Source organism: Plectropomus leopardus, chromosome 5, assembly GCF_026936395.1.
Source record: "Plectropomus leopardus strain MGB_pleo_1.0 chromosome 5, ASM2693639v1, whole genome shotgun sequence".
Lineage (NCBI taxonomy): Eukaryota > Metazoa > Chordata > Actinopteri > Perciformes > Serranidae > Plectropomus > Plectropomus leopardus.
The window spans coordinates 34,186,485-34,211,737 of record NC_142180.1 but is presented as its reverse complement, the minus strand read 5'-3'; the positions used below and the strand labels follow the sequence as shown (position 1 = coordinate 34,211,737).

The 25,253-nt window shown below is 37.2% G+C and overlaps 1 protein-coding gene across 2 annotated transcripts in view; it reads right to left on the bottom strand.

The window, feature by feature from the left end:
* The window catches only part of cyfip1 (cytoplasmic FMR1 interacting protein 1), a 39,777-nt gene extending 15,102 nt beyond the window's left edge, over window positions 1-24,675 (bottom strand). Inside the window, exons 1-22 of one of the 2 annotated variants that reach the window (XM_042483658.2) lie at window positions 24,432-24,675; window positions 16,531-16,648; window positions 15,353-15,442; window positions 14,756-14,833; window positions 13,387-13,488; window positions 13,113-13,294; window positions 11,973-12,069; window positions 11,511-11,639; window positions 11,263-11,367; window positions 10,283-10,374; window positions 9,820-9,937; window positions 8,641-8,763; window positions 8,080-8,205; window positions 7,006-7,172; window positions 6,202-6,349; window positions 4,610-4,763; window positions 4,342-4,498; window positions 2,871-2,967; window positions 2,401-2,477; window positions 1,961-2,069; window positions 1,754-1,873; window positions 790-989 (exon numbers count right to left, since the gene is read on the bottom strand). In XM_042483658.2, the coding sequence (XP_042339592.1) occupies window positions 790-989; window positions 1,754-1,873; window positions 1,961-2,069; window positions 2,401-2,477; window positions 2,871-2,967; window positions 4,342-4,498; window positions 4,610-4,763; window positions 6,202-6,349; window positions 7,006-7,172; window positions 8,080-8,205; window positions 8,641-8,763; window positions 9,820-9,937; window positions 10,283-10,374; window positions 11,263-11,367; window positions 11,511-11,639; window positions 11,973-12,069; window positions 13,113-13,294; window positions 13,387-13,488; window positions 14,756-14,833; window positions 15,353-15,442; window positions 16,531-16,647 (2,588 nt within the window). In that variant the 5' untranslated portion in view covers window position 16,648; window positions 24,432-24,675. Of the gene's footprint in view, window positions 1-789; window positions 990-1,753; window positions 1,874-1,960; window positions 2,070-2,400; window positions 2,478-2,870; window positions 2,968-4,341; window positions 4,499-4,609; window positions 4,764-6,201; window positions 6,350-7,005; window positions 7,173-8,079; window positions 8,206-8,640; window positions 8,764-9,819; window positions 9,938-10,282; window positions 10,375-11,262; window positions 11,368-11,510; window positions 11,640-11,972; window positions 12,070-13,112; window positions 13,295-13,386; window positions 13,489-14,755; window positions 14,834-15,352; window positions 15,443-16,530; window positions 16,652-24,431 lie in introns of both variants that reach the window. The other variant, XM_042483657.2, reaches the window with a different exon arrangement.
* Between the last annotated feature and the right edge of the window lie 578 nt (window positions 24,676-25,253).

The window sequence follows — 25,253 nt, the reverse complement described above, 5'->3', positions numbered from 1 at the left end:
GTGTGCTTTGTCATTACACATACAAGTAAGCAAACAGCAGAAATAATGGATGTACAAACCAAACATTGCATATTTATTAATTTGTGGCTTATAAAAAAGCCGAACAAGTTCATAATGCGTGTTTGTTTGAAGACTACATGGCTGTTACTGCTTATTTTAACTCCACTGAGAATGTCTCTTTTTTATCCACAGATCATTCAGATCAGGTTTCTGGTTTTGGTTGAGATCCTCTTTGGTTCATACAAGGTGGGATCTGATTCTATATGAGCAGAATTTCTTTTTGAAAGGTTTTTCTGACCCTGAGCAGGTGATTTGCAAACTGGCCTCCTCACTGTGTGCCACATGAATTGTGCATTATGTAATTTAAGGGTACTTCCAGCAATTTTCATCCTAGACCGATACATACGATACAGTAGTGTCGCGATTTGGTACATTTTCGGTGCAGCAAAAAAGTAGAAATGCCAGAGACATTTCCTTGATTATTATTTTATTCTATTTTAATTCATCATCATTCATCTTAAGAGGGTCGTCTTAGCAGCATATAAAACAAAGAACAGCTTCTTTAAAAATTAAAACTAGTATTGTAGTTAAAAACAAACACAAACTAAAGAAACAATTCCACTTCTGAAATGTTGGAGACATTTCTTTGTTTTTTTACATTTTATATGCATTAAAACTAAAAGAATTTAGCATTTTTGTACAAAGCAGGAATTATGGTCTGGCTAAACCCCAGAGAGGACAGGCGTAGTACTGACAGCAATAGCTGACCGTGACATCAAACTAACGCACCTGTTGGTGGAGCCGTTATAGCAATAGTTGGGCAAGAAGTCATAATTGAGCTCCCAGAAGACGTGCAGCGTGATCCGGCCGTAGGGGGCCGACACGTTGTGGTTGGCCTCGCGGAACATGGCGTCCAAGCTGTCCAGGGTCAAGTGTTTACTGAGGAGCTTGTGTGTCAGGCGGTTGATCTCCAGAAGACCCTCCAGTTCCTTTAGGCACACAGAAAAAAATGCCCACAGCTGTAAACCAACCAGCACTTAGCAGAAAATGATAACAAGCATGTTATTTATTTAACCCTTAAGGCCCGCTTTAATATTACACACACTCAAATCCCTCTGTGCACAAAATGCGCTTTTTAAAATAAAGCTTTAAAAAATATTATACAATAATATTATTTTCTACTTTCACGGAGTTTATTTTTTTTAAACCAACATCAGTCCTAATAATACATTTCAAATGTTTCTTAATTTTCCACAATATTAACCCTTTAAATGCCAGGTTTTTGTCATGATGCCACTATGTTTTTAGATGAAAAGAAAAAAGAATGATTTTCAATATACTACACGCAAAGTATATTTTTTTATTATTATGACAGCCTGGGATATGTTAATTAGTTGCATAAACATTGATTGATACAGTTCACTTGGTGGAAATAGCATATATTTTTTCCAAATGCCAAATATGTTTAAAGAAAATGGAAAAAAAGTTCATGTTTTTATGCTTTGATGGCTGTAAGATAAAGAAATGCAGCTTGAATGGGTTTCAATGGTACATTTTTTGCAGTTCACAGTATGAATGCAACAGTTTTGTTTACAGGAGCTGAGCTGGAAATTCCAAGATTAAACAAAAACACACAATCTTGCCAACATTTGGGCCATATGCCAACAGCCAAAATATTAAAAAAATGAAGAATAAAAAGCACATTAAATGCACCAAACATTCCCAAAGGGTTGAAAGATTAAAATGAGCGTACCATGATGGAGGTGAGGTCCTCGCTCTCGAAGCGATTGATGGCCAGCTCTAGAGACTTGTAAAGGGCAGCGGAAACCCTCTGAGTGATGAGCCTGTTCAGATCGATGGAGCGGCCGAGGAGCTGAGAGTAAAAAGGCCCAACATAAAGCCAAAATAACGAAGGCAGCAGCACCGAGTAGTAAAAATGCACGATTTGTCCCCTACATACCTGAACATGGCGTTGCTTCAGCAGCGTCTCGTAGCGGTTGGGGACCGGCCAGGGAATGTGAGCTCCCTGGTTCTTGCAGTCGGCTCTCAAACGCTTGTCGAGCAGAAGACTGAGGGATTCAGACACAGGTAACACAGGTAAACCCTACACATCCTTATTAATGAAACAGTATGAAACACAGGCCCTGCAGCAGCCATTTGTCAGCAAAAATCTAAATCTATCTTAATCTAACAATCAAAGGGCCACTGATGCATTATGGGCATAATATGTAGGCAAAAAAAGTCTAATGCCCATTCAAAGTTATTGCAGTTCTTTTTGATTTATTTATTCATCAAAAACATAAATAATGTAAACATCTAGAATAATATAAACAACATTGCTTATGATGCAAACAACTAAAAACTTCTAATAAATAGCTCCAATGTGGATATTTCACCTACCTTCCTGCTAAAATCTTGTAGTAGGCAAAAATCTGATCAGCCAGCTTGTAGACAAACTGATCGAAGCACAAGTTCACCTAAAACAACAAAAGATGTTAAAATTAACAGGTCAGAGTTCACACAGCATAATGAAACTTAGATTTAGTCAAATTGAAAGAAAAAGACAACAGATGAATTGGTAACCTAATTAAAATGTTTTACTTTGATGGAGCTTTCAGTTAAACTCATGCACATATATCCACTTGATACAGTAAATTAGAAAGTTTAGAATCTGTAAGACTAACCCTCCTATTTATTTATTTACTTTTTTCTTAATTCAAATACTTATTTATCTGTTTGCTTTGTTGTAGTTGTTACTATTTTTGCTTTTATTTGTGTGTTTTATTGCAAGTTCACTTGCTGGCTTTCTGAAATTTCTTGAATCGTCATCACATCAAACTGTCTGGTACAAACATCAAATATTTTATAACCTCAGCCTCGATCTCGTCATAGAGGAACTGCTTCTTGAATTTGGTCAGGGCGTAGTGTGCGCTGTCGTTGTACAAGTCCAGAGGATACAGCACGTACCTGGAGAGGAATGAAAAGAGAGCTTTTATTCCAAAGTGCAGAAAGTAAAACCCCTATTATTCCTGTCAAACCAGATTTTTGTCTTTTCAAACACAAATTCGTGGAAATGTAAACCTTAAATTAAGGTTTTAGGAATTAAAAAGTATCACTGTTCCCGTACAAAGTAGTCAGCTTGATAAATATGCGGACAGAAATTTATTTGGGTTTCATAAAAAGATTACTGTAAATATAAAAACATTAAATGGTGAAATTGCAGATTTTTTTTCGGTCATTTTGGGTGAACAGAAGAAGAATTACAGCACTTATGATCCAGTTGATGTGCTTAATGGCTTATGTAAAACCTGCCTGGTATCAAAATAATCCCTGCAGCCGAGATTTAAAACAGACATGAAAACATTCACAGATAATCCCATTGTTTTTTTTAGGATTTTACCCGGGGGTTCTTTTAAAAAACACAAGATTAGAAACAACCACTGAAGTTGCTGAATGCATCTGGCCACTCACACCACCAATAATCTCTCACAGCCAGAACTCTGTGTCGTCCGGTCAAATTTAAAGCACAAATTGTGGTTTAAAAAAGGCAAAGACATCGTTGGCGGTGTGGCAGGGGTTGAGCTATTTTGATTTTTCCCTTTGCAAATGAGTGTTGGAGTACTTTTTTCATAACTCACGTAATTCTAACATCTTCTCCATGCACATCTATATTTAATCTCTCTATTTCAATTTTCTGTACATTATTGCCATGAACCCAGCCCTACCTTCCTATCTGTATGTCTATTTGTTTTTGTAAATTAAACGCATAAAAAGAAATAAAGAAATAAAAATTACAAATTTCCTTCACTTTTTGATCATTTTCTCACTAAGAATGATTATTTTTTGTGATTTACAATCAAATAAAATGAGCTGCTCTCCAGTCTCATAAAATGAATCTCTTTATCCATGTTGACTGTTGACTGGCAGGAAAATGGAAACCCAAAAGGATGTCAGTGTCGATTTTGACTGACAAAAAAAGGCACTATTCTTATTATCGTTGGCTGTTCATGTTGTGTGTCAAAACATGGCTGGATTGCGTTCTAATGACATTCTGTCGACATTCTGTCAACAACGTCTCATATTTCAATCGAGGAAGAGTTATTTAGCGATTGATATCTTCATCGTTTTATTGCCGAGCCCTACGAGCCGTGTCATTTAGCCTCTTTGCAGACACACAGAGTAGATTTTTATTGAGAGAAACTTAAACAAACCGATGTTCGCTCGTTCACATTGCGTCCAATCAGGAAGAAGTCTTACGCATATGAAGTAGTGAAAAAGGTTTGTTTCCTCAGTCAATTATCTGTCACAGAAAGCAAAAAAAACACTGTGTGCTATCCTTACTCCATCATGGATGCTTCCTTCGTCTCCAGGATGTGGTCGGTGAGGATCCAGGGCATGGACATCTCAATGGGGAACTGGATCCTGCGTCCCATTGTCAGCTCCAAGAAGAACTCCCTGAACCAGAGCTGGGAGAGGTCACAGCACTGCTGCAAGGTCTCTGCATAGAGAAAAGAGAAAACTTTTTACAGAAACTCTCCGTCTAACAGCAGTTACAGAGACAGTGAAAAGCTCTGAGGGCTTCAGGGGTCAGACTGTTCCTTATTCTTACCGCTGAAGTTCAGCAGATGGGTGTAAAAGAAGGACTCGCGGTGAAACTTCTCGATGTCCAGGATGGTTGGACCTTCTAAACTGCTGCGAAGAGTCTTCTTTGAACCACTTTTGTCAGCAATAAGAGACTCCAGCATCGTCCTCACCATGTAGAGCTGCGCAGGAAGAAAAGGAGCAGAGCCAAAAGTCTGAGTGGATGATTCATTAAAAAATAAAATCTTATTGGTATCATTAAACATCAGACATCCTTCATGTACTGGTATTCTAGTTTTATTAAGGTGTATATACCATCAAGGCTCTGACTTTGTGTTAAAAAGTGAAGGACTCAGATGAGCATTTTTTAATGGTCTTCAACATATGTGATTTAAGACAATTTAATGGTGGGGAAAATTTATTTGAATCCCCATGAGGTGTTACCAAGGCAACAGCTAGTCTTCTCGGCGTCCATGTATGGGGTCAGAGTACATAATTAGTCAAACGCTTCATTTTCTGCATTCTGGTGATTTTTTATGCATTAGTTTATGGATGAAATGTCTTTTTAATATGAAGAAAAACACAAAAATCATACATGCAGCAAGACAATGGAGAACTGTGACAAGAAGAAACTGTGTCAAGAATTTGTAGAAGTTAATTTATCTCCCTTGTTCCCCCCCCTTTGAATGATATTTATGTGCAGCTTGTATAAAATCCTCTCTGCGTGTCGCTTCTTTCATGTTGTACAATATTCTGCCATTACAAAGAAAATCGACGAAGAATGTGAAATTTTCTCTTGGTTTTTTTCTTCTGCTCTTTCCACCATAATAGAAATGCATCAGCAGGGAGGCTGCAGTGCATTTTACTTTTGATTACCACTTAAAATACGCTTGAGTTCACCTCGGGGGGCAACACTTTTTTAAAGCCCATTTTCATGATGTCCATCACTAAGTATTCAAAACACCAGAGTTTTTAATCTGTTGATTTAAGGCAGATAAACACAGAAGGTCATTGTTTAGTGCAGCTTTGTTGTCCTGCACCTGGAAAACCGATTAGTTCTGGGAACTGAGCTTTAAGCTCATATATCTTTGTGGTTTATGCAACATAAGGAAAGCTACTACAAAATGGCAGTATGTGTGATATGTAAGATTCTTGTACAGGTAATTAGTATCAACCCTTTGAAACCTGTATCGAGATCACTTTTGTTTGCTACATTCAGACACCTTCAAAAGTATTTAAACCTTCAAAATCGGAGCAAATTGGTTTTACTTTTTTTTTGAAAACATGAAAAAAGTCAATGAGCAACTGATCAAGAACTGTTTCTGCAAATTACAAGACATTAGTAGATTTGGACAGCTATTTTTTAAAAAGCTAGAGTAAAATGTGCAAAAAACTACATAACTAGTATAGCTATATATTTTAATGTTTCTGAAAGACATCGAGCCAATTTTCTCAAATCTGAAGTGCTACAGGGGCCCGGTGAGCTCCATAAGCCTGATTAATGTTGACCTGCAGCAGGCCGGGTCACGGTGTGTGAGACCTCGGAGATGAGGGAAAGGATAACAACAGGAAAGGTCAACAAAAGGTGTGGGTTTATAAAAAGAAGAGCAGAGGAGACACCTGTGTACTGGAGGGCCCCACGGCTCGACGAGGAACCTTGATATCAAAGCCGCCCTTTGGATCTTTTTCTCCACGGAGGCACGGATCGTTGTGCGGTTCTCGGCCAGTCTCCCAGTCGCACACCGTCTTCCGGATGGCCTGAAGGACGCTGCAGTGAGAGAACAAATAAAAAAAACTGTCATGAGTTTATTCATCAACCATTAACGAAACAGTCTGTGCCTGAGTACAAACAGGGACACACACTGCAGACAGCCTCTCTTGAGAATTACCGATGTGATAAAGTATGCAAAAAAACATTGTTGCTTGTCACAGATTTGATGGAGGGCATTAACAACTTAGTAGGGTTCAATTTTTTAGACACTACAGAGATTAGAGAACAGCTGCACAGGAGTCCACTGGAGCATTCAGGGACATCTGCAGGAAAACAGATTCACCATCCAAAAATATTACCCTTCCAATCGAAACATGGGTATCAATTATTATTTTATTATTTATTTATTATTATTTTAAAGTTCCGATTGTCTTTTCACATTAGGGGTAACGACCTTAATTATATATATATATAAAAATACAAATATTTCTTTAATTAATCATTTGAACCCTGATAAAATTTGTGTGATTTCCTTCAAAAAAAAACGTGGACAAATGAGCAACTTGGTAAGAAATGTTCCACAAATTGCTAAAAAAATTAGTAAATTTATAGAACAAAGTTTTCGTTAACATTGCAGGGAGCATGCATGATAATCTGCAGCACACATGTAAATGTGATCATTTGAGTAAATGTGACTGCGGTGTGATCCGTACCTCTGGATAACGTTTTTCTTCTTCTTGATGGCCTGTCGCAGCGGGTCGCGCAGAGTGACTTGAGCAAAGTCCTGCAGAGCTGAGTAGATGGTGTGGCGGATGGCGTGATTGAAAACGCTTTCCATGCGTCCCATCAACACCTGCAGTCCCTTTATCATCGCCATCACCTGCCAAAAGCAAAACATTTTACCACTGACATGACTAACACAGCAACACTTACAAAATATTATAAATACCATAAAACTTCAATTAATAGCCCGGCTGTTATTAGCTTAAATGACTGAACTCAACAGGTTTATATTTGGGACAGGTGCCTATGAGACGGCCTTTTATTTCCTTTCACACAAAACTGTTGCTCTGCAAAGATGGGAAATACAATCAAATTATTTATTTAACCCTTTGAAACCTAGGCAAATTGCTGTTATTTCATCTATTTATTTTTTTTCAAACATTTTTCTAAAAATTATTTTTTTTAAAAACATAATAATTCTGTAAAACAAGTTTAAATATATAATTAAGATTAAGATTTTTTTTGTTTTTTGTTTTTTGTTTTCCTTGATACATGCCTATTTTTGCACTATTGTATATTTAATATTTTATATTTTGTATATATTGATATTTTTATATATTTTTTTCTGTACACACGGCTGCTGTGACAAGTGAATTTCCCACAAGTGGGATAAATAAACGTGTCTAAGTCTAAGTCTAAGATTATTATGAATAAAGTTTACTGGACATTTTCCTTAGCTCTAAAAAAAAGTCTTCTACATCCACCAATTGGTTTGTTTTTGTGTCTCTTATTTATTATGCCTCTGTGCTGCCTTCTCTGGTGCTCATGGTTTCAGTAAAATTAACTGTAAGTTTAAACTGTGGAGAATCTTGCATAGCTAAAATTGTGTGTAGCATGTCCAAAATTAACTGAATGACAGCAAGATCCGTCCTCTGATTGAGACAGGTGTTTTTTTGTCAAAATGTGCGGCTACACCGGCCGTGTAAAGGGGACAGGGCGTTTAACTGGGACTAGGCTTTTATTTGAAGTTTTACTGTATGTGTGCAATGAAAGTTACAACTCACCTCCACAAGAGCAAACTTCTCCTCGCTCGTGTAGTTGTATCTGGTGGCTCTCTCATACTCCTCAGCGTTGTCGGGGCACTCCTTGTTGGAGTACTTGTCGGTTGGATGAACCAGTTTCCAGGAGTACTGAGGGGAAAGAAAGTCAAAGAGTTTTAAAAACTGTGATCAACCACAAAAAAAAAAGTATCACTAAATATAAAACCATCATTTGCTATTCATTAAAGCACATTTTTTAATTAAAGATCTCTGCAGCTCTCTGCAGTGTCAAAGATATTTATCAAGAAATAAAAAGTCATCATACAATATGCATTTAAGATTTGTTTAGTTGTTTTTTTGTCTTGTTGCTGTTGTTTTTGTTTTGTTTAACACACTTATGCCACAGTGTGTGCTTTGGTTGACAAGTATATATAAGTGTATGTGTATATGTATATATATATATAGGGATATTTTAAATAAACATATTGTTAAAAAAAATTCTCATTAATACAGTCTTTACTATAGCTAGACAGAAATGATTCATTCCATGTTTTTATTTCTTCCGTATGATTTGTGCTTCCTCACCACTTCCATGACGTGAGCGCTCCACTGGGAGAGCAGCTGCATGCCCTGCAGCGCCAAGTCAAACAGCTTCCTGTACTCAGCATCAGTCTTCTGGGCTTCCTGGCGTCCTGACCCGGTCACCACCTACAAAGACACAAATTAACACTCCTTAACACACCATGAAAATCCTGACTTACTCACAGTAAAGGTTTGTGAAAAGAATAGAGCTGAAACAATTAGTCGATTAATCGCTTAGTTAGCTTTTTTTATCATCCAATAATTGTTAACTTCTTTTCAATAGCCAAAAAAAGCCATGTTTTTTAAATGAGAAATGTAATGGTTTCTTTGTTATACATGATGATATATTAAATATATCTTTAAATAACACAGGGGACTTTTTTTTACTATTTTCTGTTTTATTGACAAAATGATTAATCGATAATGAAAATAACTGAAGCAATCCTAAAGAAGAATTCGCAAAAATTGGCAAGTAGCAGTGCTGGGCGATAAAGCGGTTAATCCGACTTTGATTTCTGTGTTTATACAACAGTCTTCATATATTTGGCTTTGCATTGTTAAAGTTGTTCTTCCAGCAATAATTAAAGCCTTCAGTATATGCAGGATGATATTAAATGTTTTAATATTTATGTATGTGTTTCTGACAGTAGAATAAGCTACTTTAAACCTATATAAATATAAAGGCCCAGTCATAAACAAAAAAACTGTGAGACACTGTCAACCCACCAAACTCTTAATAAATATTGTCTTACAAAATACCCTCCAGCAAAACTTAAGAGTGGAAAGCTTGATGACTGAGTGGCTTAAGGAAACATACTGAGTGAAGAAAAAAAAGCAGAAAAATAAATAATAAAAATTGCACGCTAGAGGAAGTGATCATTAAAATGATTTTTCCATTCAGGAGACATTTCTGTCCTCAGCTTATCAGCACTCAGTCAGAAATCCACTGCGGCAAGACATCTGCTGAAAAGCTTGTTACATCACCGCAGGGAACTCAAACAGCCCTCACATAAGAAAGAGCTCTTCAGGCCTACTTGTACAGGAGATTGTTTGTCAAAACAGCCAGGTGGTGGATGTACTTTAGCTTTTGGATTTTTTTTTTTTTAATGGGCTCATATCTGAGGAAAAGTTGAACACATGCCTGTAATGTCCTAATGCGCTCCCCGTGGATTCTAAACTAACCTCACTGTTGCTGTAGCGAGCCAGCTCCGAGATGAAGCGCATGTGATCCTCGCGGATCTGAATCATCTGCTCACAGATGTTGTACTGAGGGCTGCTGGATATAGACGTGCAAGTCCACCTAGAGGGGAAGAGAGACAAGACGAGCAAAGTGAGGACGGCAGAGATGTGTTCTTAAGAAAGACATACCGGATAACAGGAAAATATTGATCCTGGCTTTTTATTGGGTTTTTTTATATTACTTTACTATTCTTTTTTTTTTATTCAATGTTATTTATTTATTTTTTAATCTACTTAATTATTGATGTACTTTGGTTAAAGGAGCTTTATGTAAGATACGGGCTTAATTTTAGTTTTAAACATTCAAACAATTAAGTAACCCTATCAGCAGAGTGTGAAGAAAAATAAATATAATAAACCAATAAACAAACATCCCACTCATACATGAGGTGTGTTTTCCTCTGACCTGGATTTGTTCTCTTCAAAGTGAGCACTGGTCTTGATGTAGCGGGACAACTCAATCTGCATGTCACCAAACAGAGGGACCACCTGCAGTTGCTGTGGACACAAAGAGCACATAGATCTGCATATTTAAAACCAAATTAAACAGAGGAAGCCCAGATCAAAATGACTGTCTCAGCGCTGCAAAGGATCTGTTTTGTAAACAGGTGATTGTGGTTGCAAAAGTAGATGAAATTTTAATGAACTGATCACATAAACAAATCTGAATGAAACAGAAAAATATTCAGCTTTCCACAACTATAACATATACAAGCAGTTTACTTTCTCTTTTGGAATAAATGAAGAAACACTCTGCTGTAAATCAGAAATTTAGAATAATGTGCAATGAAATAAATTCATAATAGAGCTGAAATGATATCGCAAGTAACTGATGAGCTGATTGACAGTAAAACAATTGTCAATTGTTCAATTTTCAAGTAATAATTCAAGTAATTTTAAGCAAAAATACCAAACATTCCCTTGTTTCTGCTTCTCATATGTGACTATTTTTCTCCATTTCACATCATCACATCATACCTGAATATCTTTGGATTTTGAAAAAAAAAAAAGATATTTTGAAAAAAACATTTGGTTGGACAAAAAAATAAGACAGGTCATTGACTAACTAATCAAGGAAATAATTGGCAACAATCAATGATGAAATAAATCATTCAGCAGTTATAATCAAAGATCCCATTACATGTAAATTAAAGTAATTATGTGATATAAGAGAATGGAACACAATAGTGACAGATATTGAAAGGCATGGATGTCTGGTGTAAAGCTGAATTTTCTATCCTCTTTTTACCTTTTTATTCCCTCCTTTCAGTCTGGCTGTCTTCTTTTATATTTTTTCATTGTTTGTATTTATGATAGCTTTTTTTTTTGTTTTGGTTCACTTGATTTGGGAAATTGTCTGTATATGAATTATTCATACTTCCGTACCTTGAAAAACTTGTCAATCTTGGTCAGGTTAATTCTCTTCTTGGCATCCAGTTTGTAGATGTTGCTGCTGTTTCCATCCATGAGGTACAAACCAAAGCCCATCACCTGAGAAGTAGAGCAGTGGTTATATTCTGCTGGATGTCCATTACTGTCAACAATGCTTCAGTAAATTGTCTGGGAGATAAGAGACATCACAGAAGCAATCATTGACAAATACGTGCTGGCAGGTGCAGCAAACAGACACTTACCTTGAGCAGCATGTGTTTCTCATTGGGCGTGAGGTACATCTTGTTCTCGTAGTAATCGACACACAGGTTGACGATGTCGGCCAGCAGCTCCTCGTATCCATTGATCACCTCCAGCTGCTGCTGCAAAGACTGGCACACAGTATACACAGAATGATTGTTATTGAATATTAGCACCATATTCACCCTCATCACTTTCCTCATTTAGTGAGAGCATTTTTATTCACCTTAACCTTAAAACAGGATGCACATTCTGATAATAAAGGGCAAAACACTGCAGCATATCACTCCGTGACTTCAGCATTATTCCTGACAATATTGCAAACAGGGAGTCTGTGTAAAGCTGTGTATTTTTTCAGATGTTCCACACCTTCCTAAAATGAACTCAGGTGGAAATTCAAGGCAAAATTATCTAAATTATAATACTATCAAATGAATAGTATGTTGCAAATAAATGAGACCAACCTGAGTGATTTTGTTGTGGTTTGCCAGGAACATGGACAAGTTCTGAGACTCCTGGATGGATGAAGGCTCGGACATTTTTCTGAGGAACTGGGCAGCTCTGGGGGAAGGCAAGAAACAGACTTTTGTTTTAAATAAAACACTCAAACCAAGTAGACATTAGGCATTGTTCTTTTGTCAGTCTATTGCAGAGGTTTTCTAGCTGTGAGGTGCACATCGCCACCAAAGCAGGCGAGAAATGAATCCACAAATATACCTACAAATCTTAATAACTGCAAAACTTGCCTAAAACTCATCATGTTTTTAAGACTTCTTCAGTATCAAAGCAATCCAATGATAGTCGTCTGTGCATGCATGTGTGCACTGCAAAAAGGAGCTGCTAATTGAAATTGATTAATTGATTTACCATACTTCCTGATGACATCCTCCAAATTACGAGATTGTTCCAAAACTTAGCCTTACAATAATAAGAAAATCCATAACTTAATAACAATTAACTTCCTCTTCATTTTAAACCTATAACAGGGTTCCCAGGCCTTCTTAAACATCAAATCCTTTTATCAAGGAATTTTTGGGCCTCATTCCCTCAAATTCAGGGACCTAACATTCACTTCAGTTATGCAACTGTAGGAGACAGATGCAGACAGCAGAATGTACACTATTTATGAACATAAAGTAATACAATTAGCAGAATAACTTCAATTTCTATTCTTGTAGAGAAAAGTATTTCAAGCAGTAATTCAAGCACTTCAAATGACCCATTATGTATATCTTCAAAAACCTTAACAGCATTGATTTTTTCCTCTAATTTCCAAACTTCAGTGATTTTAAGGAACTGCTGGAACTGTGTATAAATATATATTTTTGACATTATTAAGACTCAGGATGTCCTGTCCACATGGTTCTTTTATTCCTGAAACAAAAACACTCTTGTATTCATACAGATATTATACCGGTGTTGAAAACCATACATAAAATTTAAAAAAACAAAACAAAGGGAGGTGGAAAGTGTCTAACACACCGTGTTCCAGCAGTGAGGTATAACGGAGCAGAGATAACAGTCTTCATGGATGCTGATGCTGCCCTCTAGTGTCTGGTATGATAACTGTGAATACTGCAGTACAACTTGTTGTTCCTGAATACCTTTTGTAGGCGGAGTGGTCGTTCTTGACGCTGCACTTCATGTTCTTCAGCTCATCCAGCACAGCGAACATGTTGATGAACTTTCCCAGAGTGAGCAGGTACGCCTCGGAGACAAAGTCCTTTCTGCGCTCGGTGTGACAGAGACGACGGACCTCTCCGCAGAAACGGTCGATCGCCGTGCGCTGAAGGACAGAAAGAGAAGAGAAATGAGTTTTGACAACTGGGCAAACCCATCAGGGAGAGTACCTGCTGAATGTAAAGAGTGTAAAATTACCTGGAAGTACATAAAGTTCATCAGCTTGGTGACTTCGGGCTCCAGAACCTCCACTGTCTTCTCATAGATCTCCACTCTGTTGGGCTGTTCGTTACATTTCACCTGAGAGAGAAAAAGACAAACATAAGACAGGAAACCTTTTTTAGGGGAAAGTAGGGTTAAATCAAACCTCATAAAGCTTTTGTTCATTGAGATATGATATAAGATTATTAGGTTTGCAACTAACAGTTATTCTTCTGCTCTTATTGATTAATCTGGAGATTATTTTCTGATTTACAATTTTTTTTCTAACTATTTAGAAAATCATAATTTCACAGAGCTGAATAGGCACATAATCAAATTACATTTTTTTTCAAACCAACAGTACAAGACTTATAAGGAACAAGGTAGATTTATTAGTCTGTACATTGCTGTATAATTTCTTAATGAGATTACAATTTGTCCTAAAATCCTGCAACACCCTTTGGACTCAGTGATATCAGACAGAGAAAGTATGTAAATGCTCAAATTTTAGAGCCTGAAAACAGCAAATGTTTGTAATCATTTTAGAAAATTTCCAAGCAAAATATTGAGTTCCTGCAGAGAATTTTGTTTTTTTTTAAAAATGAACAATTTAGTCATTTTAAAGTTTTTATTAATGTTTCTCATTCTTTCTATTCTCTTTTTTAATCATTTAATTGTGATTATGATGCTTCTATTTCTTATGAATGTGAATTTAAGGCATTACTGTCAAAGAGCTTAATGCTCAATTTTTCCCAAAATAAAGATGATGATGATGAATTTCAGGCTTTTCCGGCACCTTACAGCCACAGTAAATTACATATTTATATTCAGCACATCTTGGTCATAATACTGATTATATCATTTCTTCATCATGTAAAATCAGATGTTATTGTGCCACCACAACAACCAAAATTATGTTTCATAACATCATTTGAATCTTTTGTTTTCAAGCCATGCTCATTGAAAAGACTTCCCGGCATGTTAATGGTCTGTTCGCCTCGTGCTGCTCCATCAGAGGGCACACATGAGCATGACTGACAGATCAGAGATCACACACACGGAGCAGCAAGCACGACTCGAGTGGAGTCGTCTTATTTATTTCTTTATCTAAAAAGAGTAAAAAACTACTTAGTCAGATAGTGATTTAGTATGAACATGGTGCAATTACAATTTCAAGTACTGTATTCAAAATTAAACCTTCTCAAGTGTTCTCAAAGATTTCCAGCGCCCGTGCGAACCCATTCATTACGAGATTTTTAAAGTAGTTGGTGATTAATATTTTAAAAAATGGACTCATTGCTTCAGCTCTGCATATTTCTGTAAGTAATTCATGGAAACACAGTGTGAGTAGAAACTCAGTTTTTACCTGTGGTATTGCACGTGAGCAGCTCCTCCAGGTGTAGAGCATGATGGCGTACTCCTGCCCCTCCTCCAACATCTCATTCTAATACAAAACACAAACGCAGTCTCATTAATGGATCACATTTTGTAAACTAAATCTAAATAAAACACTTAGAGAACATAAGGACATCAACATGCATTCACCATTGCTTTTGTTCGGAGCCATTTGATCCCAGCGAATGGCAGGAAGTGCATTAATGCTTTCAAGCCGGCGCTGCCTTCATACAAAGTACTGTTTGATTCAGACCTCGAGCAATTATCCCTCACTAATTAGACACAAAGTCCTATTATTCCTACTAAGAGACGGTCCAAAGCATCCGTTTGTACCAGAGCCATTTGTTTCTGGGCCTGGATCCTAGAAGCTGTCTGCAGGACAATACCAAACGCTCTGGAGGGACAGATGAGTCCCTCAGCAGATCCTGTGCACAACAAGCCTGTGACCCCGTTCTGGTGAGTTTATTTTTCCCACTGAGTCATTACTGAGGTGAGAGGAGAACTGAAACTGAAAAATGAAGCTCTGATAGATAATTTGCAGAGGTGTGACCCTCCTGCTGTACTGTACCATGCTGGAGTGGACGGTGGCCTGCTCGATGTATCTGGCGATGCCAGTGACGAATGCATTTCGGTCCTCAAAGTTGGTGTTGAAGTTGGGCTGTGGGAAGATGAAAGATTATGTTACAAAAATGACATCAGTCGGCATATAACAGACATAAGACATAACGTTTAAAAAATGCTAGTACGTTTGTTTTTTTGGTTATGTTTGTTTTTGTCATTTTCCAATTATGTAAATGAAATAAACAAATTAAAAATAATAAATATACAATGATAAGTCTTACTTTTGAAGCAGTTCATTTCCTTTTCAAAACCATTCCACAAATTCACTTCTCTGACTGTTATACTTCTTGCTTTGCATGCGATTTCGTCTTCGTTTATACTAACAACTTACTTAAACAACTCCTGGATACAGTCTGGAGGCATCTTATTTTTTTATTCTATACAATAATTTTTCAGTATTTAAGTCGACCAGATCTTTAGATTTGATGGCATGCAAATTTAAAAATAATGTTAGTTAGTTTTGATTATCAGCTCAGTTTACAATTCTTACAGCTCTTTTCTGTAGCATCAACTTTAGATTGTTTTTTTTGCTAAATGTAACAAAAGGAAAGCGGTTTAACTGGTTTTTTTTACCCAAATAGATTTGCCTGATCCAATCATTTTTTATTCAAACAGTTTGTCTGAACTGTTTGAAACTCACAATAGCCCAGTTAGAGCAAGAAAACATACCAACAGCACTCTTTAACATTTTATGGATGGGGTACATTATATTTCGATTAATAAAATCCTTTGGGAAATAGAGTACTTTACAGATATTTCAACTTATTTATTTGCTATTTACATTTTTGTTCATGGCTTTATGTATTGGTTCTCATTGCAGTTCTTAATTACGTGCAACAGTTTATGTTGTTAAATGTATTTTATTCAGAGGCAGCAAACAGAGCATTTTAGTATATATATATATATATATATATATATATATATATATATATATATATATATGTATGATCTATCCAGAATCTTATGGCCTTCTAGACTTTTTACATTTGCTATCGATTTTAAATATGCAAATATATATAAGAGCATTATCATAAATAACAGCATGCCACAAAGGAAGTGTGTGTTATCAGACTGCAGAGTAGACTGGTGGTTGGACGGTGGGCTAACGCAGCTGTCAGCACTGACCTGAAACATGACGGAGGAGGGGAGGGGCTCGATGCATGGCTGCTGGTCCGGGAGCGGAAGCTCCTCCAACAGGTCCACGTTGGACAGGGCATCCTCTAAAGTCACTGTGGATGCCATGCTTCTGAAAAAAGGACAAAAACAATCATGGTTAAAGCTGTACTCTGGAAAAACAGGACCTATAGCTCTTGTTAAACACAACATGGCAGCCTATATGCCCAAGCAATTATCAGCTGACTGACGGATCAGACTTCCTGCACTGTGGATTCATTTTTTGTGTTTGCTAATTTTAGTTATAGTAGTTTATAGTATAGTATAGTTGTTTCAGTTTGACAACATAAGTAACAGTGGAAGGCATGAGAAAAACTTTTTAGTAGGAGGAGGAAAAATGCTGGAGCCGCTGGACGACACAGAGGGAGCGGCATATCGGAGGATAAGCGTGGAAAACTCAACTGAACTTCATCTTAAAACCCAAAATCCGAAGCTAACTAGTAAATTAATGCAGCTGCAGACAGAGCACCTTTGCCTCTGAACTGTGCTTTTAAAAAGGAGCTTCACACAGCACATTAGCTTCCTCTTTGTGTAAACACTTATCAGTCTGCACTCTGCTTTTAACAGCCTCAGCCTCAACAAGCAACAAGGTCGGTGCTGAATCATGGCCGCTGCACCGCTGAAAACAGACTTGCCACCTCTATCTGCCTTTTTCTACAATTTTTCCTGCACATACTTCCTCTATATGACAATAGTTAAAGTATGCACGTTTTCCAAACTTGAACATTTATGCTCTTAGCACGTGTACAGACATGATGTGTAATAAAAAAAACTCAGTTCCCCAGATGTCCTGGCTACTACTAGTTTCTAAATGCTAAATTTGAGGATATGCATTCGACAGGTTAGTTTAGATACAGAGAGATGGTGCAGAGTCATTGTTTTGTTCTTTAGGCAAACCGCTGATAACACAGCAATATTGCAAAACAGCGCAGTTTCATAAACTGTGCAAATATATGCTCATTTTGCCTCATTGATGTTTTATGTAAATAATTCTAAGAAAAAACACTGAAATACAAAACATTTCAATCAAATGAAGCAGATGCAGATACCATAGTTAAAATGTATTATCCCATTTCTCAACAGCTACCAAAAACATATGGCACACAGTCAACAAAATTTAACAAAATGTAAATAACATGGTACTGTATCAGTAAGTGGTGTGGTATGCTTTGGTGTGCATTCTCACTCAGCTGCTGACTGCTGATTTTCTGACGTCACTGCCACCAAACAATCAAAAAACCTATTGCAATCAGATTTGACAGCAGGTCAAACAATCCGCAGCGACTAACCACCAACACAAAAGCCCGGCCATCAGTGTGTGCACACACAGGTCCGGGGTCAGAGGAGGTCACAGCCCTCCTGCTCTGCTCTGATCGAACAGCACAGAGTACAAAGCCGAGAGGGTCCAGATAATTAAGACTGCAGCAGGATACAAGGACACTTTTAAGATGTTCAACAACTGGATGTCAGTGGTGGTAACATGTGAAACACCCAAACATTTATCAACCCAGTGATCAGCACATCTAGGCGATGCTATCAATGTGCATTAGCATGTTGAATGTATTTTTATTCACATCTCCTTCAACAGAGGATCAAAACCGCCCCACAGTCCTCATCCTCTAAACAACTCTCTCTCCGTAGTTGTTTTCTGCAAACCTGCAGATGGGTCTTGCAGCTCCATCTCTACATTTGCACTCAGCTTTGCTTAACAAAATTAAATTTTAAATGTTTTAATGCCACTTGGGATCAAATTTAAAACCACTTTTAAAAAAAAAAAAAAACTGAAAGAAAAGAAACAATTTTCTACATAGATTTTTTACATAGAGTTTTTAAGGATCCGTGGGAACCCTACATAGTGTGACGGACTCACATGCCAATAAGCTTTATTTTACATCAGCACATGTTGACAACAACGTACAGCTTAAAGATTTTAGGCAAAACTTGTGCTTGTAACCTTTATTTCCACTTTACATGCATCAATCTAGGTACCATGTATTATGTGTGAACTGAACCGTGACTCCGGACCGTGACGGTTCCGTACAAATAAACAAACAACACTAATTTTAGCCCATTTTATCTGAAATTTGAAGGTGTTTGACTGGAAACAGCAGAGTAACAGATGTTTCTATCTGTGCACAGAAGTGGATGTAATGTGTTTCAGCTTTTCAGGAAGCCTGACGAAACAAACTGACTTGATGTTACTGGACCAGAGGCGAGCAAGAGGAGGACCTGTGACTTCACCTCCTTTTTACTAAGAATTATTTTTTCTTTCATCAAAATATTTTCATTATTTATTTAGCTGGTGGTATGCAAAACACACAGAGGATCTGGATGTTTAATGCAAGCGCAGGCATGCGATTTCCACAGAGCGTGTGCACAGTGACCACAGTCAATGGCGTCAGGTTACAAAAGGCAGCTGCACGTTTGATCACAGAAATGAGGCAAAGACTGAAATGTTGCTTGGTTGGTTATTTTGGCAGCTTTAAGGCTTCTGAAAGACATTTCCTGGGAAATCACAGCCCAGATAAACTGATTTATCACCTCATAAATATTGTGAGCAATGCAAGCCAGTTCCTAATCTGGGATTGTGACACAGTTTCTGTTGTTTTGGCTCCAGCACAATGAACCTGAAATGACACAAAGACTGAGCTTTAAGTGCTGACTCTTTGGGTTAAAGAGCCTTTGAGGATGTTTAGGTCTGTACTGGGCAAAAGTGCAGGAAATGCAAACCTGATGATATATGGCACAGTTCACACACTGTCCACCCAATGTTTAACACAATTAACCCTTTGAGACCTACCAAAATTGGCAAAGAAAATCATCTAAACAATAGCATAAAACATATTTTGCATTTTGTGGGACATTTTTTGCCAAATCGCTGATTGCTTTCTGCCCCGTGTTTTTGAAGGAAATCACACCAATTTGCTCACTTTTCAGAAGTTGAAATGCTTGTGAACGGTGGCTGAATGCAGCACAAGAAAACTGGTGTCAGTCCAGGTTTCAAAGGGTTAAATTACAGCTGAAGATCAACACTTATCAGAATCAACAAAACTAAAATTGTGTTACTTCTTTCAAGCAGCACTGTGAGTAATATAACAATGCCAAAGTATACTCTAAAAAAACAATGTATTTAACAGTAGATGGGGTAAAAATAGGTGTGGTTAATTGCAAAACACAATTTCTCAAAGAGGGAAGGAAGTCACATGGGAAGAGCTATCTATGTAAAGCAGTTTTCAGAAGCCGTCTCATTAATGATTCAGTCTGACATCTTTTTTTAGTTTGCCAAACTGAACTGCAAACAGGCGAGTAAGCAGTGTAACAGACTGCAGATCAGTCATTTTAGAGACAAAACGGGGAAGTATGAATCACAGACAGTGTTAGCATGTCGAGCACTTCAACGCAGGAAACGACAATGAACATTTCGGCTGATGTCAGAGAAACTGAAAGTAACAAATAAAGAGGATAAACACACAATTCTGCATATAAAAAATATATATTTTTGCAAAAACTGTATGGAAATAAAACAAAATAACATGAGGTATCTTTTACAGATGCTACAGTAACTACTGTTGGTCAACTTAAACTGTGCAGACAAACCACATCTTTTAATAAAATAAGGAACCCTGGTGGCTTTTGTTTTAGTGCACAGTTCCTGTTAAGATTGCAATATGTAGAGCTTGTCTCCTCTTGTAAGAGGCACACAAAGAACAAATTAGAAAAGTCATGCACCTCTTAAAGAGTTAATTTGGTCTGCCAGGTTGTGTGCCTACTGCAGAAGTCGTGCACCATGTGTTTGTGAGGCTCCAGCTGTAATTACACAATAAGGAGCTTAAACCAGCCTCAAGTAGGTAACCTAGGTGTGCCAAGCAGAGGGCAAACACAAGGCACTACCACAAAACAGAAATATTAAGGCCACGAACAATTCATCGAAGATCTTTTTGAAATCACATGAAGGACTTTATGAAACAGGATATCATAACAACATCAATAAAGAGACTTTAAGTGTTATGAAATAAACAAGAAGAACTAAAATAAGAAAAAAATAGGAGACAATTAAACCCAAAGAAAAGACCAGAGCTGCAACAAACTATTATTTTCATTATTAATAATTTGCCCATTACTTTCTTGATTATATGTTTTGCCAAAAAATTTAAGAAAATAGTAGTGTGCAATATTGTCGTCAAGGTGACATCTTCAAATACATTGTTTTATTTGACCAACAGTTCAAAAATATAAAGCAATTCAATTCTTTCTGACAGAAAATGGGATAATATCGTCACGTCATCTGTATCATCATATAGCAGCTTTTAAATTAAATAACGGCATCAGCCCAAAAAGAACAATTGTGCCGATATACCAGGCAGAAAGATGACACTTAAATTAAGCCACTTTAACTAGTTGTGATGTGTCAAAGTTGCCCTGGTTTCGGTTGTTTAAAAAAAAAAAAAAAAAGACTAGCCGTCCAAACCCGAACATCAGCCATGAGTAAGCAGCATATTAACAGTATTCTGGAAGCAGAAGAGCTACTGCAGCCTATAATTCTGCTGCTCTGAATTATTTTCAAGGTTATTTCTAGTCACTGATTTTACTCATGAGTCACTAGATACAATCAGAAAATGAAGCCATCAGAGAAAAATAAATAAATAACACTTGTGGCTGAAGAGGACCCCTAAGAGCAAAATGTGTTAGCTTAAAGAGATAACAGTAATGAACATGTGATTGAAGCTACAGTGAATGGGTAAATGCTGACAATAGAAAGTTATTCAGATGTTAAGATGGAAGTTATTGATAAATGTTTGAAATGTCCAGCTGACCCGCAGATAAAAATAAAACTACATGCTGGGCCGTGTGCCCCTACCAGTAAGTGTAAATTTGTTTTTGTCATTTGTTTGAACTTGAAATGAATAAATGCCATAGCAGCAGAAACGTCAGTGTGTGGTGCAGCAGGGCTTTTAATACTCATTTGGAGATTAAATGTGTGACACTTTTGCAAGCTCTGCTAAAAAAAAAAACAGCAGATCACACTTATCACGGATCCTTTCACATCTGAAGACACAGAGGAAGCCGCTTTATTCCTCTGAAGTGAGAAACAGATTCAACAATCAATGCCCTGCAGCACACTGGCACACTGGCACACAGAAAAAACGAAATAGGTGCAATGAAAACCATGTGACTATATCAGTTAGCTGCATCACATAAAGTGTTTCCCGAAAGGAAGTTATAGACGCGTTTCTAGATGAAGGTGTGAGCACACGTACTCTACAGAATATCGCACCACCGTTACCACGCATCAATTCAATCTCTATGTATCTCAGTTCTTTCACAAGTCAGTGCAAACAAATGACTTCTCCAAAATGTTTATGTTCACACACTTCAATATAATACTTCCATAATGTCCAGTCGGCGATGGACACATCAAATGTTCACCAGAGAACCTACAGTATCATCTTGAACTCAACAGCATTCGCTAAAAATGCTAAATGCAACAGTCAAGGGTATTTTTAATAAATCTACATTCGCTCAAAAAGATTTTTAAGTGCTCAGCACAGATACAGTGTTGCAATGGAAAGCCACTTTTCAGTTTCAGTGGTTTCACCGCTCTACTATAAACAGTATGCAAAATGAGTCTGTTGATGTGTGTTGCTACAAATTGGCTTTGCAGCATCTTTGAAGTAGAAATTCAACCACAGGTAGAAAAAAAACTGCACCACTTTCACCAAAATACCAGCTGATGCGGTTAAACCTACAGTATCACCACGCCTCATCATCCTCCCTCCTTCCTTCCTTCCCTTGTGTCCTCCGCTGACTTTGAGTCTACTGAAGCAGTGCAGTGATCAATAAAGTGAAAGAGTCCTCATCTGATTCATAGACCACACGTTTCCAGGTTTGACTGACAGTGGATGCAGCAGTTGCCAGACAAAATTAACTCTTAGGGACTGTTTGGCAATTTACAGACTTTTCAATCTTCATTTTTTTGATAATTTTGGCTGTGTTCACACATAAGACATACATTTTGCCAGTGTTGTGTATTTTTGTGTAATCCTGGAATTTCCAGCTCAGCTCATTCAATGAGTCTAACATACACCGTGGCAACAAAGTTGTTACATTCATAATAGAAGTGCAAGAAAATGTGCCATTGAAACCCATTCAAACCGCAATTTTTGATCCCACAGTCATCAAAGCATAAAAACATGCACTGTATTAGTTCTTTTTTTTTTACCACATTTGGCATATGGAGAAAATACATGTTATTTCCACTGGGAGCACTATCACAATCAATGCTGCAGAAAATCAGTAACACATCTCAGGATGTGATAACCACAAAAATCTGCTCTGCATGTAGTATATTGAAAATAATTCAATTTTGTTTGTCTGTCTTTATCTAAAGACATAGCACCATTATGACAAAAATAAAAAGGTATGTAAAGGGTTAAAATTCAGAAAATTTATGAATATTTGTTATTTATGATTAGGACTGATGATGATTAAAAAATAACTCAATGAAAGTAGAAAATTATATTAATGTATAATATTTTTATAGCCTGATTTTAAGAAGCGCATTTTGTGCACAGAGCAGTGAGAGTATGAATAATATTACAGCGGGCTTTAAGGGTTAAGGACTTCACTTTGGGATCTACCAAATTACAATGGGCATCTTAAACAGCTTTTGTTAATGTTTATAAGGTCACGCTATTAATCGATTACGTGAATGAATTATCTCCAGTTTAATTGGTTGTAAAAAAAATAATTAGGGGTTGACTGATATTGTTTTTTCAGGGTCGATATCGATACGGATCATAAGTAGGTAATGAGTGCAATAACCGATATTTGGAAGCAAAATGCATATACATTAAAAATGAAAATTTTTCTGTAAATATTTATAACTTGTAATATAACAAACTCCAACACACAACTTTGTTTAAATCCCTTTAGCAAATGTTTAATCAAAACTGAAACGTTCAACGTCGTAAACAAATTCTCAGCAACTTTTTTAATAAAGTCTAGTGAAAATTTAAATAATAAATAAACAAAAATAGCTCCCTAAGGTTTTACAAAGTAAAAGTTCATCCCATGATGATGCTTTCTTTGCTCTTATTAAATCATTTTTATCGTCAATCATTATGTAAAATACCGCTACAGATAATCATCAAAATGCCAAATATCGGTCCCAGTAATCGACCAGGTTGATAATCTTTAGACCCTAAAATTAGTTTTTAGGATTGAGCGGCTGGTCAGTGAACGCATCATTAAGAGGGTGTGGGAAGTACAGTCTGGTTCCTGAACGCAACTATCCTATTACAGTAATTCCCAAAGGAACAAAAGAAAAGAAATTCCCCCCAAAATAACGACTTAATTCCACACTATACACACACTGGCAGTCAGTTATCTTTATTAAAAGTGTAAAAATGTGACTTTTACTGCATCAACGTCTATCACACTGCGGCTATCACACCTGATGGACACAAAAACTCCGAACTCCTACTCACAACTAGTGATACAATCTTCTAAAAACAATAAAGTTGAGAGCGATAAAACTCTGATAAAAGTGAGTCTTTTTGGTGTTTAAAAAGCGCTGCTCACCGACATGTAAGTGGGTGTAATGGCAGTGTATCCCTGCTCGTTGCCGTGGCCTGAGATTAGCCGCAGCTCGGGCCTGTGAGCAGGAAAATGGCTTAACTGAGCAACAAGCTGTTAACGTCCTCGCGCTCATAACTGTTAAAAACGGCTTTTAACGGTCAAACTTAACGAGAAAACGTTAAGAAATGGCGACACGCGAGCAGTGAAGCTTAACTTTTTCTCCTCCGTGTTAACTTCACACACACTGAACTTCGCAATCAATCATTTCTACTCACCCGGAGTTGTTGGTTAACGAGGAAAAAGTTGTCCGTTTTTTTTTCTTACGAAACTACAGCGCCATTTAGTCGAAATCCCTCTGACGACTCAATCCAAGTTATTTGTTTTGTCGGTCGTCGGCCGGAGGAATCTTTCCTCGGTCGGTGTTATTATCATGGGCGGGGGAGGGAAGCCGAGCAGGGAGTTCCTGTCCCTCAAACAGGGAAACTCAACAGGAAACTCGGCTCGGGGCTGCGGTGCTGTCCGCCTCCACCAGGGAGGGACACCGCGGAGGAGAGCTCGAGTCAAAGGAATGTAGTCTGCCCCGAGGGTACGGAGGGTGATTGGTGCCCACACACACGACCCGTTCAACACCCCATACACGCACTACCCGCTCAACCCGCTCAACACCCCATACACGCATGGGACACGGACCCGACTTTCTTTACAAATATATCAACCCTTTAAACCTGAGCAAACTGGTTTTATTAAAAATAAATAAATAAATAAAAAACATGGGAGGAAAGCACAAAAGTAACTTAATAGACAAACCCCAAAAATGAGCAAAAAAAAAAAGTTACAAAAACCAAAAACAAAACAAAAACCTGATTGTTTAAAAAATATACATTTATATATACACACACACATACATATATATATATATATATATATACACACACACACACACGCACACATATATATACACTATCGTATTTGTTTAGTCACATAATTTCAAATATGAAATTATAATCAATATAGCTTTCTGGACATTTTCCCCATTGTTTGGATACTTTTCTAATAACCATAATTTTCTTGCCACCTTTTAGTTTTTGTTGCAAAAA